This window comes from Peromyscus eremicus, chromosome 10 (genome assembly GCF_949786415.1).
Source record: "Peromyscus eremicus chromosome 10, PerEre_H2_v1, whole genome shotgun sequence".
Taxonomy (NCBI): Eukaryota; Metazoa; Chordata; class Mammalia; order Rodentia; family Cricetidae; genus Peromyscus; species Peromyscus eremicus.
This window is the reverse complement of record NC_081426.1, coordinates 33363318-33378929: the sequence shown is the minus strand read 5'-3', so window position 1 is coordinate 33378929 and position 15612 is coordinate 33363318. Positions and strand designations below refer to the sequence as shown.

Sequence of the window (15612 nt, the reverse complement as noted above, 5' to 3'; positions counted from 1 at the left end):
CTTGCTAGGCAAGCGCCCTACCACTGAGCTAAATCCCCAGCCCCGGCATTCAGCTCTTTATTAGATCAATCGTGTGCCTTAGGCAGGGGAAAACAAATGCAACACATCTTTACATAATTAAACACACATCCTCACAATTGCTAAAACAAATGCAGCATAAGCAAATGTAACGCACCTTTAGACAATTGAAGTAATATTCTGCAGCATAAACAAATATGACACATCTTTGTCCAGTTAAAATAATATTCCACGAGACCCTGTGTCAAAAGCTAAGGTAAGAGAGTAATGGAGGAAGACTCCAGTGTCAGGCTCTGGCCTCTACATGTGCACGTGTGCACACACACACACACACGCACGCACGCACGCACACACGCGCACGCACACACATACACACGCACGCACACACACACACGCACGCACGCATGCACGCGCACACACACGCGCGTGCATACATACTCACACCCATACACAAATGAGTGCTACAGGCTTGTCCACATATTAAACGCTTGATGCCTACTCTGCAACTCATCCAATAACCACACAGTCAGACGCCCATATTGAATTCCCTCCTTTCCACTCAGTTTCACAGCTTCTCTTCTGTCACGGTCTCTCTTCATCACCTGCATTCTCTCTCTGGCCTTCCTCGGATCGTGGTGCCCCTGACAGCTTTGCATTTAAAACCCCCTTTCTCAAAGTGAAAACCTGAGAGCTTGCTAAGCAGAGGGAGCGAATGAAACCCGGTGTGGAAGCTCAGGTGTCAGGAAGAAGAGGGGGTGACTCAAGGCCCCCTTGATAGGAATTCCAGCCACGCCCCCATGATCACCCATGCCCCGAAGCGGGACACTTAGTCATTTCCGCCTAGTCATTTCTGGGTCATTCGTCCTACATAACCCATGCACTGCACGGTCACGTAAATCACTATACAGTGTGACCATGTGTATGCGCATGCGTGGGGTAGCCATGTGGGCCTGTATGCGCATGCAAGGGATGATCCTTAAAAGGCAGATTCCATGTCCCCTCCCTCCTCGTTTTCACGTGTCCTTTCAGCAGGCCTGAACACATCTATCCCTTTCTCCTTGTCTTAATAAAACTCTTGTTAGTGGGTTTCGTTGTGTTCCGTGACTTACGAGTGTCGCTAAAACCAACACCCCTAACATGAGAAACAAATACGTCCATGTGCCTCCACTCACCAGCTTGCACAGAGGCTTAGCTCTTCTCCTTTCCCTTAGAAAATTACAAGAAAAATAGCTTGGTTTAGTTTTATAGGACAGTGATGAATTCACACTGGACCATGGGCTGTTAATTTCGCCATGAAAATGTAATCAAAGGTTTATAAGGTTCAGAATGATTTTATCTTGCTCATGATAAATTGCCTTTTATTTAACACCCTATTTCTTTTTTTCTTTCTTTTTTTTTTTCCTTCTTGCAGGCAGATCAGCTCAAAAGACTTCGGTAAGGTAAGTAGCTATTTTGTCTAACAAATTTTATGCATTATCTCTGTATGAAGCAAGATTCTGATCACTTTAGGCAGCAGGGAAAACAGGGGGCTGCCTACTTTCTTTATAATTTTATTTTATTTTATTTATTTTATTTTTATTTTTTGCCTTCCACTAGAACTTGGTATCATCTCAACAGCCAGGTTTAGTTAAAACACTTCTTACATTCTTACTATTTGCCATGGTCTTTTCCTATTTTTGTCTGAGCTGCAACTGAAGGCCATTTCTCCAGTATGAAAGCCCATTAGGAAGGGCAAAGGCCATGCTTGTGGGCACACTAAGCCCTTGCTTGGTTGTGTGGTGTAGAGAAGGATCTATTCTGGTGGAAATTGCAGGCTACCTGCCCTGACTCAAGCTCATGTGGAACTTCTAGTTCTCCAAGTTGGCCCAGGCTGGGTCCCATGTAATCTTCACAAAGCCCTAAGCCAGTGGTTCTCAACCTTCCTAATGCTGCGACCCTTTAATACAGTTCCTACTGTTTTGGTGACCCTCAACCAAAAAATTATTTTGTTGCTACTTCATTATGCTACTGTTATAAATTGTAATGTAAATATCTGGTATGGGACCCCTAAGGGATCATGACTCACACGTTGAGAACCACTGCCATAAGAACGCCTGGGGAGGAGCTGGCTGGTAGAGCTTCCCCAGCTGGCAGAAGATGGGGACATGCCCTTGGATCCCACCATTCTGATTTGCTCCTTACAGCTGTGGCTCGGCCTGAAAAAAACAGACACTGAAAATAAGTTTTTAAAGGTCAAAAAGGAAAGGAGGGGAGAGGGATAGAAAACATTTCTAGCTCACTTGACTGTGTTTGCTAACAGAAAAAAATAAACTTGAGTAGAACAGCTAGAGAGATTTCACTGTGCTTTTCTAATTGTATTTGATTTGGAGCCCTCAAGCAAAACAGTCAGCTGGGCTCCAACAAGATAAAGCAACGCCCTCCCAGAAGCAGGCTTCTCATGGTGTGTGCAGGCCTCCTTCCCCCTGCCTTTGACAAGCCTGAGAACTCCTGCCGCATCAGATTGAGCACTTTGAACTGCTGGGGAATGCTCAGTGGGGAGACTTTCAAACCACTCGTTTAGAATGGATTCATTACCCTTTATACCTGGCCTATGGATTCGCTTTGATTTGCTATCCATAATACACATACCCTCATTCCAGAACCCCGGGGATGCTGAGGTCTTTAAAACAAAAAGGCCCTTCAGTTAGCTTCAAACAAGACATAGGATGCCTCTCTAAGCAAACTGCTGCTAAGGGTTTCTTGTCTCCAAAGCCAACATGAATCAAGAGAGCTGGGCTCAAGGTCACTTAGTCTCAGGGTAACTCTGGGAACCTGGTCACAGGTGCTACCTTGTAACTTATCTGAAACAATGATTCCTAGATTTCACAGTCCTTTGGATTTTTGATGAAAGGTATAATAAGCTTTCCTTATGCCCACAAAAGAAAGTACCATTTTATTTATAATCAGAACATTTTTATTACATGAGGTTCCCAAGCTATATCATGACATTTCCATCCCCCAAGTTAACAAATTTCTTGTCTCACTGATTCCCCAGGACTTCCCAGCAGAGGCAAGGTCTAGAATGGACTCGGGAAAATTATTTGTAGTGAAATGCTAATCTCACTGTAAAGCGCTCTGCTTCTACAGAGTTTGAAGATAGAGTCAGGCATGGAGGTACATACCTGCAATCCCATCACATAGGAGGCTGAGGCAGGAGGATTGACTGTTTAAGCTGGGAAATGAAATACATACTGGGACTCATCATATTCAGGAAGTCTACCATTTTTAATCAAAGAAAGAGAAAGGAAATGTTTGGAAAGAGAAATAGGTGCATCTAAGAACAATAACGTATGCTCTGTTCATTTTTTAAAATGAAACTTTCAAAAACGTAAAGTAATTACAGCCTCATACTCGAGCATGACCTTTCTTATTTCATAGTCTTTCTTTAAACCTGTTTTGTGTGCATGCATGTGCACACATATGTACATTTAAAACAAGCCCCCACGCAACCTGTGTATAGTGTATTCTTTTCTATTTTTCACATAGATATCTGCTACATCTGCATAATATTTCAGTAACCAAGTATAACACCAAAATGAACAATTCCTGTGTGTATGTGTGTGTGTGTGTGTGTGTGTGTGTGTGTGTATACATATGTGTGTCTGGTGTATGTGTGTGTGCCTACAGGTATATATGTGGGTGTGCAAGCCCATGTGTGTGCATGTGAAGGCCAGGGAAAGATGTCAAGTGTCTTCCTCTGTTGCTCTCTGTCTTAGTCCCTTAAGATCTCTCAGAAACGCTGCAGTCTGGCTGCACTGGCTTGCCAGGGGCTGCCAGGATCACCTGTCTTGGTGCCCTCCTTCTGTCTCGCTGCAGTTGCAGGCACATGTGGCCATGCCCCACTGTTACATGAGTGATAGGGATTGGAACTCAGGTCCTCACACCTGGACAGCAAGCACTCTTAGCCACCAAGTGGCTCCCTCCCTGGCCCTTCAATGAGCCCTTCTTACTTACCTGGACCTGTAGACTGTTTCCAAAGCCCTGGTACTGTAATGAACAATGTCATGCATGTTCTTGTATATGTAACTTGGCCAGATTTGGTTTCTGAGAAAATGAGTCTCACCACGAGAGCTGTTAGAATAAGAATATTTTAAAGACTTAGATAACTATGTATGAGTGTGCAGTTCTCCAGTAATCAAATCAACTTTTAACATCATCAGCCAACTATACATTTGTTACATCATATACAGAAGATAAAACCATGGTTTTTATGTTGTCTTTTAGAAAACTATTTGCAGATCGCCTTAAAAGTCTGTACTAACAAAAAATTTCCCCCAAACTCTACTAACAAAATTCCCACTGCACACAGTTAATTTTCTGTTAAAATTTAGGTTAAATTTTCTGTTACCTGAAGTTATTCATCATTATCTTTTTTAATTCGATGCAGGTCCTTGGAGCAGAAGAAGGTAATGCTTACATTGGTTTTCTCACCCCAGTGCTATCACACTAGGTCTTGTGTCTAGGTCTATAGGGTTACCACTGTGTGGAAAGTGAGAGTTCAAAGCCTGGGATCTATAGGGGCATGCATGATGAAGTCATCAGAAGAATGTAAGACTTCATAGGCTATTCCAACATCCTCCTGTCTAAGGAGAATAATTAAAATCAGGACTAGGACAGTGTCTTTCTTTATCTACATGCATTAACCAAAAGAAGTCACACCTCTGCTGCTTGGGATATACATTGCTGTCCCATTGTTCAGGAGAAGATCTTGATGTCTCTTTGAGACCAGTGTCACCCATGTGTGTACACATGCCCTCATACACACACACGTGCACACTGTTGGTGTTACTGATGTAGATACGTGCAACCCAAGTCTTGTTAAACAGCAAGACACTGAGCAGTAATGTATCTTCATGCCTATCTTTAAAATACTGTTCCCCTTTAGTTTAAAATGATAAACTATTATTCAAAAGGCTAGTGTCATGGCCCAGAGAGTTATCAAGACACAACATGGGTCAATGAAGAAGCAGTGGATTGGAATTTTGAGACCTGTTTCCAACTTACCATGTGTCTTAGTTAGGTTTTCTACAGCTGTGATAAAACACTGTGACCATAAACAACTTGGGGAGGAAAGGATTTATTTCAGCTTAAAACCCTCAGGTCACATTCTATTCCTAAGGGAAGTCAGGACAGGAACTCAACCAAGGCAGGAACCTGGAGGCAGGAGCTGATGCAGAGGCCATGGGGGAGTGCTGCTTATTGGTTTTCTCCTTATGGCTTGCTCAGCCTGCTTTCTTATAACACCCAGGACCACCAGTCCAGGTAATGGCACTTCCCACAGTGAGCTGGGACCTCCCACATCAATCATTAATAAAGAAAATGCCCCCAAAGGTCAATCTTGTTGGGGGGGGGGCTTTCTCAACTGAGGTTCCCTCTAGCTTGTGTCAAGCTGAAATAAAACTATGTGCGTCTGAGTTGTATTTCCTCTGTGAGTCTCAAGTTGGCTCTGCCCTATGCAGTGAAGACATTAAAACACTTGGAAGAGGGGCCTACCCAGGTCTGTGAATTCCAAGGGCCCTGAGAGAGAACTGGGGACTTGTTAGCAACTGAAATAACTGTGAAACCAAATGAAATCTACAGTGACTCTTAATGTACTAAGACATCCAGGTAACCTTACAACAGGCTTTGATGTAGTAATGTAACAGTGGGGCATTGTTATGCTCCCGAGGGGCAGGTGCTCCAAGTGGCTATTGATTACAACAAGTGATTTTTTATGGGTGTGTGATTAATGGACCTATCACTGACTCAAATGTCATTGCAAGTAATCACAGTCCATTCAATCGGAGGTGTCCAGTCTGCGGTCAACCTTGAGCAGAGCACAGAGTAACAACCCAAATTAAGAGAAGACAGCCAATGTGTGCATGCTTCCATGGCTTTATGGTTCACCATCACAACTGGAATAGTGCTTTATGAGTCTCACATCAGAGTATATTCAATGTCCTTCATAAGTATCGATGGCTGGTTAAAAATCCATCAATGATGAAAAGCAGGAACAGTAATGGCATGCTAAGTAACTCCAGTGTGGAGGTATGACTGAACTTGATTCTTTTTTTCTATTGACTTCTGTTGCTGTGCTTAAACATTCTGGCCAAAACCAACTTGGCAGGGGGGCATTTAGCTCACACTTTAAGGTCATGGTCACTCATTGAGGCAAATCAGGGCAGGAAATCAAGGTAGGAACCTAGAGGCAAGAACCATGGAAGAATGCTGCTTGCTGACCACCCCACCCTCCAAGCTTATGCTTAGCTAACATTTTTAGGTAGCCCAGGCACACCTCCCTGGTGTTAGTGCTGCCCACAGTGGGCTGAGCCCACCTGCATCAATTAATAATCAAGATAATCCCCCAATAACATGGATATCTGTTCTAGGCAACTGAAGGATGTGTAAAGTTAACAGTTAAGTTTATCTAAGACAATGATCAAGGAGAAAGCATTGAGAAAATGGATCCCTGTTTGTTCCCAGCTGGTAACTGCTGGCCAGAACCTTGGAAGCTCACCTGCTCTATCACAAGATGGGAATAAGAACACAAGTGGCTTGTGCAGGCAGTAGACATCCCTAAACCCTGCTGGCCCACAGCAGTCCTTTGGTTTAACACTCTCCTGATCAGGATGCCATTCACCAGTCAGCTCTCAGAAGGCCCTCATTAGCTACACAAGGTCAACCCTGTATCCTAAAGCATACTTTATTTTCTTTATGTCACTCATTCTGTCCAAAACTTCCTTCTTGCTCTGCTTGCTTGCCATCTTTTATTTAAGAACCACATACCCCAGCACTTGGGAGGCAGAGGCAGGTGGATCTCTGTGAGTTCGAGGCCAGCCTGGTCTCCAAAGTGAGTTCCAGGAAAGGCGCAAAGCTACACAGAGAAACCCTGTCTCGGAAAAAAACAAAAAAAAAAAAAAAAGAACCACTTACCTCTCTGTATGTGAAGTATGTACATACTTCACTGTAAGTCCATGTTCTAGCAGAGAACATATTCTATAAGCACTACACAAAGACACATTGAATTGTGTGAACAAACCAACAAACAAATGAATGGGTGTATGAGTGCATGATAAAACCAAAGTCATCTATAATTACCCCTAAAATGCCTTCTGATGAAATATTCTGTCTGACTGGAAAAATCCAGTCATGTGCGCTCTAGATTGTAAACAATCTATGCAATTTTTACAGCCTCGAAAAAGTGGCACTCCTGGGACAGGGGGGAGCTGTGGACTGTATGAGTTTATAGTTTCAAAAGCCCCCTGTAATGATAATGAGAGTACTTAAATCACAGCCATCCCAGTGTACTCCGGAAAGTCCCCAAGTGTATGCACTGTGCAATCTGACCCATGTATGTCATACTTTCCAGGATCTTATCACCAGACAAAGCCAGGACCTTCTCGCCCATCACAAAACCAAAACACTCAGGGGAGTCCACCTGACATCACCAGGTAAGAAGGGAGAAACACTTGTTGGTACTCATGTTAGCAGACATGTACCCTCTTAGATCTTAGCTAGTGACTACTCACAAGACTTCCGAGAAACAGGAAATGTTAGACCATCTACTCTGAAGCCCAGTGATATGTCTCAAGGAAAACAAGGACATTTCCATCTGCCACAGAATCTAATAATGTCTTTCTGCTATTTATAAATGATTGGATGTTACAGGCAACTGAGAGGTGTAAAAACTTGAATATTAACTGAATGGGGTGGACACTGATCAATTTTTCAGGAAAAGTGGGTCATCTCTAGCTGTTCTCAGTTCACCACTGCATCAAAGCCCACAGACACACTTGGACAGCACAGTGTAGGTGAGCAGATGTTGAGAAAGCTACTGTGATCGCATGATCAGTTGATTGTGACATCAACTTCACTGAGGAGTTGAAGAATCGAAGGTAATTCCTCGATCAAGGTCACTTGATAAAAATTAGTAGTGGCTTTCTCAAAATGTAGAGCTTGCATAGTTAGGACTCTGAGTTGCTGCTATGCAACCCTGGCTAATGGCTGTGACCTCAGTTCCTAGCCTTCTCCCTTAGACATCACATCCTCCTCATCAGATGCCCTCCAGCAACCACACTATCCCTCTCAGAAGTACATGTGCACATCTATTCTTCTGTCTACTTTCCCCATCGTTACTTCTCTTCCTATGTGGAAAACTTATTTCCACACATCACACCCAAGGTTAGAGCCACACTGAATCCAGAACATTATTTCACTCAGTCTTCGGATGGTAAAAATGAAGTCCAGAGAGAGAGAGTTCCTTGGCCACTGAAGCTAAGGGCAACTCCAAAGCCCAAGCCCCTGCCGCCATAACAACTTGACTCTAGCCACACTGCCCAATAGTCATGGCTCTCCTCGTGCATGCCCATAGTTGAGATGGTGCCTTGATTTATAATATTTACTGGGAGTGTCTACATCAGTGGTAGAAGAGAAGGGCCGTGAGGTGGGAGCGACTGGACTCGGACTGACACATTACCACTGGTGAACAATGAATTTGGACTGGACTGTGTTGGTGTCTAAGCTTAAAACAAAGACAGGAACATAGCAAGAGCCTAGTAAATGGCAGTTCTCTGTATGATTGCTACGCTGTGAACCTCGAATCATCACAAGCCCTACTTCCCTTCTCCTGCCTCATTTTTCAAGGTGTACTGTTTTATACCTTCAATAACTTCTCATTCTTTGACCTTCAGGGATTAGGACCATTGCTTTGTAGCTCTGAAGAGGCTATTTGTTGCTTAAGTCCCCATCTGACTCAATATTCTTTCTTATTGCAATTTTCAAGTAGGAGGGAAAATCACATTTGAGAAAAAGATAATAAGCTATTCCATCTAGCCTCTATCTGTGGTAGTTATTTGATGTGGTTTCAGCTTGTTTGCTTGATTTATTACACAATGTCTAATTTTAATTGTTCTCTTAATTACCTACCTCTCCTAAGTCTCTTTCTTGGACTTCCCTCCCAGAACAGCCTTAAATGATGAGTTCATCTTACAGGCCCCTTCCTGTCAATGAAGGCCTGAATCTCATTTATCTCAGGGTCAAATGCCCTCCCCATGTCAATGATTCCCAAGTTCCCTTCTCCTGATCATGCCCCCTTGCTTGCCTCCAGACCTGTGTTCAATTATTCAGTAGGCCCTTTCCCTTAGAGAGGTTCTCAGCATCACAAAATGATTGCGTTGTAATCTGCTCTTATTTCCAATGCCATTCCCAAACTTTCCCACTCCTGCGGAGGAGCACCCTTTTCTAACTCAAAATTCTATCTCCAAAACATGTCTTGAATATACCCATTTCTCCTCCTAGCTCTTTGCAAAGAACAGCCCCCATCAACTCTTGCTTGGACTACTGCAATAGCCTTCTATTGACACCAAGAGCATCCGTCCCATCCCACCCCATCCCTATGGGATTACTTCCTGGGCCCTTGCAGAATAACCTATGGTTTCTCATCTTTGAGCCTTCCCATCTTCCCACTGGACTCAGACTGACACATCACCACTGGTGAACAATGGATTTGGACTGGACAGTGTTGGGGTCTAAGCTTAAAGCAGAGCCAGGAACATAGCAAGAGCCTAGTAAAAGTGCTATCCCATCTTCCTTGAACATGCTTCCCCATCCTTTACAATCTGAGCAATTCCACATGTGTGACCTCTCACACCACAGCAGTTGACATGGTATACTTTTCCTGGGACATCTGTTGGGTCCATTAGGATTCTCCATCGTCATGTCTTCTCTGCATAAACTGCTCCCCACTAAAGCAGAGACCATGTCTCTTCTTCATTTCCTATTCCCCCATACACAGGCTCATTTGAATGTGCTCGACACATGTGTTAGGTGAGTCATCACTTTTATGTCAGTTTTAGAATTTTTGTCTATCCTTATGAACTATGTTCTTGGTACCTAAAATATTCTAGAAGGGCACTCCACCTCTTTTAGCATTCCCTACAAATTCTTTAAAATCAGAGAAAATTTGTGGCTCTTTTTTTTTTCTCAGTCATTTAACAGAAATGATACATTGGCTCCTTGTAAGGGGATGTCAGTTTTAACAGTCAAGAGCTTAGATGTTGGTTCTCAGATAACCTGCAAGTATTTTCAATTATAAAGCCAGCTGTAAGGTCCTTGGGCTTCTGTGGGGACAACAGAAAGCAGATATGCCTTCAGTTGGTTTCACTGGTGCTAGGAAAAGGTCAACTTGCTCTTAATTAGACCAGAGGCTTCTGTCAATAGCACAATCCTTGGGATGTAGCATGGCTCGTGTAATTAGACAGACTTCTATTAGCACCTGGAGCTTACATTGACGTTGACTGTACCACGAAGTGAAGTAGAACATTAGAGTAAGGTGCAAAGTGCAGATGTGGGTGAGCAGGCCTGATCACACCACTTTTGTGATTAGAAATGCATATTGCTGTTTGGATGCCTTGTGTTCTGTTTTCACAATTCCCTTTTGTGTGGCATTCTTGGGGATCCTCTGCATTCATTTATCATCCAGCTCACATTTTCAAAAGGTGTGAATTTCTATGCTTCTCTTCCTATCTATAGCTGACTCCAACTGGTAGAAGTTCTATAGCATATGAGCCCCACAAACGGAGGTACTTAGTCCTACCTCAACTTGACATGTCATACTTTGTTGATACCCATGTTAGGCCTGCACCTTTCTGAACAGAAACAGAGAAGTGGATGGGGGGACAAAGGGGAGGCAGGGGGAGGGAATGAGAGGAGAAGAGGGAGGTGAAACTGTGGTCAGGATGTAAAATAAATGAAAAAAATTAATTAATAAAAAATAAATTAAAAAAAAGAATATGAGCCCCCAGACACATTGATGTTAGTGTTCATGTGTGCAGCTACAAGGCAAGACCAGACTCAGTTTAACAAAGCAAAGAGTGCTGACATGTCCTCAGATGACAAGAGGAAATAGTATATACACCAGTCCCTTAGTGCCATGTCTCATGCTTGCCAGACTTGAGAGCAGAGAGGAAAAGCCAACCACCACTGTTTTAGAAAACTGATAATTCTTCAAGCAAGTTCAGTAAAATATTCATACTTCATAAATGTCACCTGAAGACGTTGCCATTAACTTTGCCCATAAGTGGGATTTTGTCTGTCACAGGAATGCTAACATACCAATTCTGACCTTTTCTTCAGCTCTTCCTACATGCCAGCAAAGCACACTGTACACGTCAGAGGTAAGGGGGCCGTAAATAAGACTCGTGGATCTAAACAGGTAAGCCAGAACTCTACGAGAGTCCTACACAGTGACTCGATGTTTGTGAACTGGAGCCACTGACCTGAAGTGTACAGCTGTGATTGTCTCATTTTCACTGATTAATAGTGTCCCATTTCTGTTAAAGTTACATAACAACTTAGTTTTTATTTGAGTCCTTAATGAAACAATCCCCTTATAAGCATTAGTGTTACAAACCATAATATTGGCATTTTTCAGAAGTGCAATAGTTCTACTCTTTTGGAAACAGAACTATCTGGGTCTCAACTGTGTGTCTCTTTAGCTGCCTCAGATATATTTTTACAAAGTAGATGTAGCAGTTAGTTATTAAACTGGTAAGAACATACTATTCCTGGTCTTCGCCAGAAGGGGGGTGGAGTCATCTATCAGTCACCAGCAGTTCATGAGTACACTGTGCTCTCCATCATCTCCAACAGTTGTAGACAATTTCCCCCAACACATTGGGTGTAATGTAGATTTATCTTAAGAAATAAAAATCTGTAAAATTAAAAAATGACCCTAATAACTTAAATGATCCCTCTTACTGATCGTGGCATAAAACGTGGAAAGCTAACATATCTCTGCATGAAGCAGAATAGAAAAACAGACCTGTGCCTACCAGGGGCTCAGCCTTGTCCATGCCACTTGTCTCAGCTACGTCTGCCAGGTGCATTTTCCCTCTTGATTGCTCTGTGTGCCGGGGAAGTACTGTGTTCATGTCTCTCGGTTTAGCTAGAAAAGATTATCTGGGGCTGAGAACAGCCGGCTCCGTAGGGTACAATGGAAGAGGAGAGAGTGCCGTTGCCCTGGTCCCAGCTCTGCCTTTCTCTCTTCAGCAGGGCCACTGAAGTCCAGTTAACCTTTTGAGCTTCACTCTTCCACCGATAGAATGTAAATAAAAACTCATATATTAATATCAGTACAATATACACACAGGCACACTCAGCCTTCTACTCGACACTCTCCTATTTTAATATCCTTCCTTCTTTTCTTTGTCTCCCCATTTCCTCTTCTCCCAAATGACATCAGTGAGACTCAAAGATATCTGACTGCTTCCCATCATGCCTCATTTCATTTTTGTCCTACACTGAAACAACTAAGACTCAGATGATAAGTTTATTTTTTTCAATGCATACAATGAAAATGGGACTTTCTCCAAACAGAGATTCTGCCCCCACCTCCTTCTCAAAGCAGGGTCTCAAATAGCTCAGGGTGGTCTTGAATTCACTCTGTAGCCTATGCTGACTTTGAACTCCTGATCCTCCTGTCTCTACCTCCCAACTACCCAGAAACAAACCAAACATATCCAAGATTCTTTTTCCATTTGTAAGATAAGAATAATGACATCAGCTTCTTTGAGATGTGGGCCTCACTATCCTCTATGAATGCTCAGCCTTAAGGCATCTGTATGAGTTCCAGTGTGGGGCTGAGTTCCACTAAAGTGACAATCTATGAGTGCAGATGACTCATTGTCTTCTGCATATGACACTTTGCTAAGTCTGACAAATCAGAAATGAACTTCTGCTCAGCAGAATGAATATTTGCTTAGTAAGCTGATGGGGAAGCATTGGTCAGTGGAGAGATGCTGTCTCTACTCTGCATCTTTAAATAGTGGCCACATTTTTGGTACTGATCATGCATTTTGTGGGTGCCTGTTGATGGAAAGAGAAAATAACGGAGGCAAGATATCTCTCTGTCCCCTCTGGGCTTTCTTAAGAAGTCTAGCTTCTTCTGTGATGGGTTGAGGACACCATTCCCTAAACACTGTGGTTCCAGACTACTCTTGCTTTGCTTTGTATCCAAACATGCTTTGATCTTTAAGATAGAGGCTTGCCAATCTGCTCTGAGTTATGATTCTCTCTAATCTTGAAGCACACTTTCAAAAGCCACAAGTCAAGCCATTTCTTGCCCTGTTCATCCCAGGCACTCTCCAGATGGATACTCCAAGCTGTCTCATCTTTACTGCCTAAATCTGACCTCCAGCACTCCCGTTGCTGACATTTGAGTCCTAGGGATGGAAGGAGGCTGTGAGTTAATCACTGCTCTCTTTGACCACGCAAGCCAGCTGTGTAGCACAACTGTACTACCAATTATTTAGCGAAGTGTCATATGCAGAAGACGATGAGTCATCTGCACTCATAGATTGTCACTTTAGTGGAGCTCAGCCCCACACTGGAACTCATACAGATGCCTTAGGGGTGAGCATTCATAGAGGATAGTGAGGCCCACATCTCTATAGAAGCTGATGTCATTATTATCTTACAAATGGAAAAAGAATCTTGGATATGTTTGGTTTGTTTCTGGGTAGTTCACTTACCGATAACACAATAGGCCCAATGTATCGATAAATTAATTCAAGCTAAACTATAAAGAATCCCAGTAGGGGGCTGGTAAGATGGCTCAGAGGTTAAGAGCACTGACTGCTCTTTCAGAAGTATTGAGTTCAATTCCCAGCCACCACATGGTGGCTCACAACCATCTGTAGTGAGATCTGGTGCCCTCTTCTGGCCTGCAGACATACGTGCAGGCAGAACACTGTATACATAATAAATAAATCTTAAAAAAAAAAAAAAAAAAAAAAAAAAAAGCTGAATGGCTAGTAGCTAGGTAGGATTAAAAAAAAAAAAAAAAAAAAAGAATCCCAGTAAATACAGCAAATGTGTGTGTATAAACTAGAAGAGGGTTCAGAAACATTATATGTCAAGTTAGTAAAATATTGTTCTTTAGATTTGGAAGTGTGGATGATTTTGTGTGTCTGTATTTAGTCTTGTTCTGTTTTCTTTTGGAAAACATACACATGGCCTTTTTTCCTATAAAGTTAAATTTTAATTATGTATAAATATAAGTTAAAATCTTCTGATAAGTACTGACATAATGCCTGATTTGAAATGTTGGACTGTAGGTGACAACAGAGGGGTGTGAGGCTATCTCTCTGGTAATATTAATTGTGTTCACGAGTTAGCATCCATGAGCTGATAGCAAGGGTCAGAGTTTGTGCCGAGACATGTAGCTCCATAAGAAATCAAAAACATTAGAAAGTGTTGGCTGCTGTGCAGTTTCACCCCCAAGCCATTTTTATCAGGCTGTTTTGCCTCTTGGGGTGTCAACTACTCACCCCCAAAACTCTTCTACTGGCCTTTCACCAATCTCTTCATTGCCATCTCCCTCCCTTTCCCAGGCTCCATACGTAAGAGAGATCAACCCCAAATGCAATGTCTTATGTAGGAAGTTTCGGAAGCTTAGCTGCTTTCATTCTGAGGGAGTAGTACCTATGATGTGGTGGGATACAGACAGGATGCTCAGAACTGTTCGTTTATCCATTCATCATCCGACACAGATCCAAGCCAGCGGCGTTCAGAAGAAAATTATGTGGCAAATTTGCTGTTGTTTCATTTAACTAGTTCTGTGAGCAGACTACAAATGCATAATTATTTCCAAATGCTCTTTTTAAAAATAGGACTTTTTAAATATTTAAGTAAGGCATATGGGGTTGAACGATAATGAATCAGTTGCCATAATATCATAAAAATTTCATAATCTCTGAATTCTATCGGGCACAAAGTGAGTAATAAGAAACGCTGATAATGCTGATTTCCCCTCTCAGGTTTGTTCTTACTGCTTCGAGCCAGGAAGGAAAGATAGTCACTGCCATTTAAATCAAACGTCCCCTGCATTCTGCTCCATGATAACTTACAAGAAAGTTTTTAAGCCAATGTTCTTCTCACAAATAGAGGTGTGTAGGTTTGCTCTTAGGACTGCAAGGCGCATGGTCCTCATCTTTTACTGGCACCCTCAGACTCTGGTTATGTGATCAGCACACCACTAGGTTTTTAAGCCAACTTGTGTCTGACTTTTAAGTGTTCTGGTTCCATGCTCATTTCCATGTTTGATGTTTGCTGTGACTGCCAAAATTTGGATCTACTTTTGTGTTATTTTGGGGACTCTTGGCTGCTCAACTTTTCACTAACTTTTTGGGTTCCTTCCTGCTTGTGTTAGGTCCATCTCTCCTTTACACCCAATGTTTCCTCTGTGTCTGGGAGGTATAGTTCTCAAAAATAGTTTAGTAGTATAGATTCTATACCATTTCAAGGTTAAGTTTTATTATTTATCAACTGAAATTTTAGGAGGGAAGTCTTTTTTAATTTATTTATTTTTTAAAAAGTTTTTTTCATTTTACATACCAATCCCAGTTCTACCTCCCTCCCCTTCTTCCCCCCCCCCCCCCCCCCCCCCGCCACCTCTACCCATCCCAACCCCTATCTGCTCCTCAGAGAGGGTAAGGCGTGGGGAGTCAACGAAGTCTGGCATACTAAGTTGAGAGAGGACCAAGCCCCTCCCCCCTGTGTCCAGGCTGAGCAAGATGT

The 15612-nt window shown here is 42.6% G+C and overlaps 1 protein-coding gene across 1 annotated transcript in view; it reads left to right on the top strand.

The window, feature by feature from the left end:
• The window catches only part of Clnk (cytokine dependent hematopoietic cell linker), a 222377-nt gene that overhangs the window by 184276 nt on the left and 22489 nt on the right, over nt 1-15612 (top strand). The window contains exons 12-15 of the mRNA XM_059275808.1: nt 1430-1457; nt 4445-4463; nt 7406-7487; nt 11170-11210. Coding sequence (XP_059131791.1) covers nt 1430-1457; nt 4445-4463; nt 7406-7487; nt 11170-11210 — 170 coding nt within the window. The remainder of the gene's footprint in view (nt 1-1429; nt 1458-4444; nt 4464-7405; nt 7488-11169; nt 11211-15612) is intronic.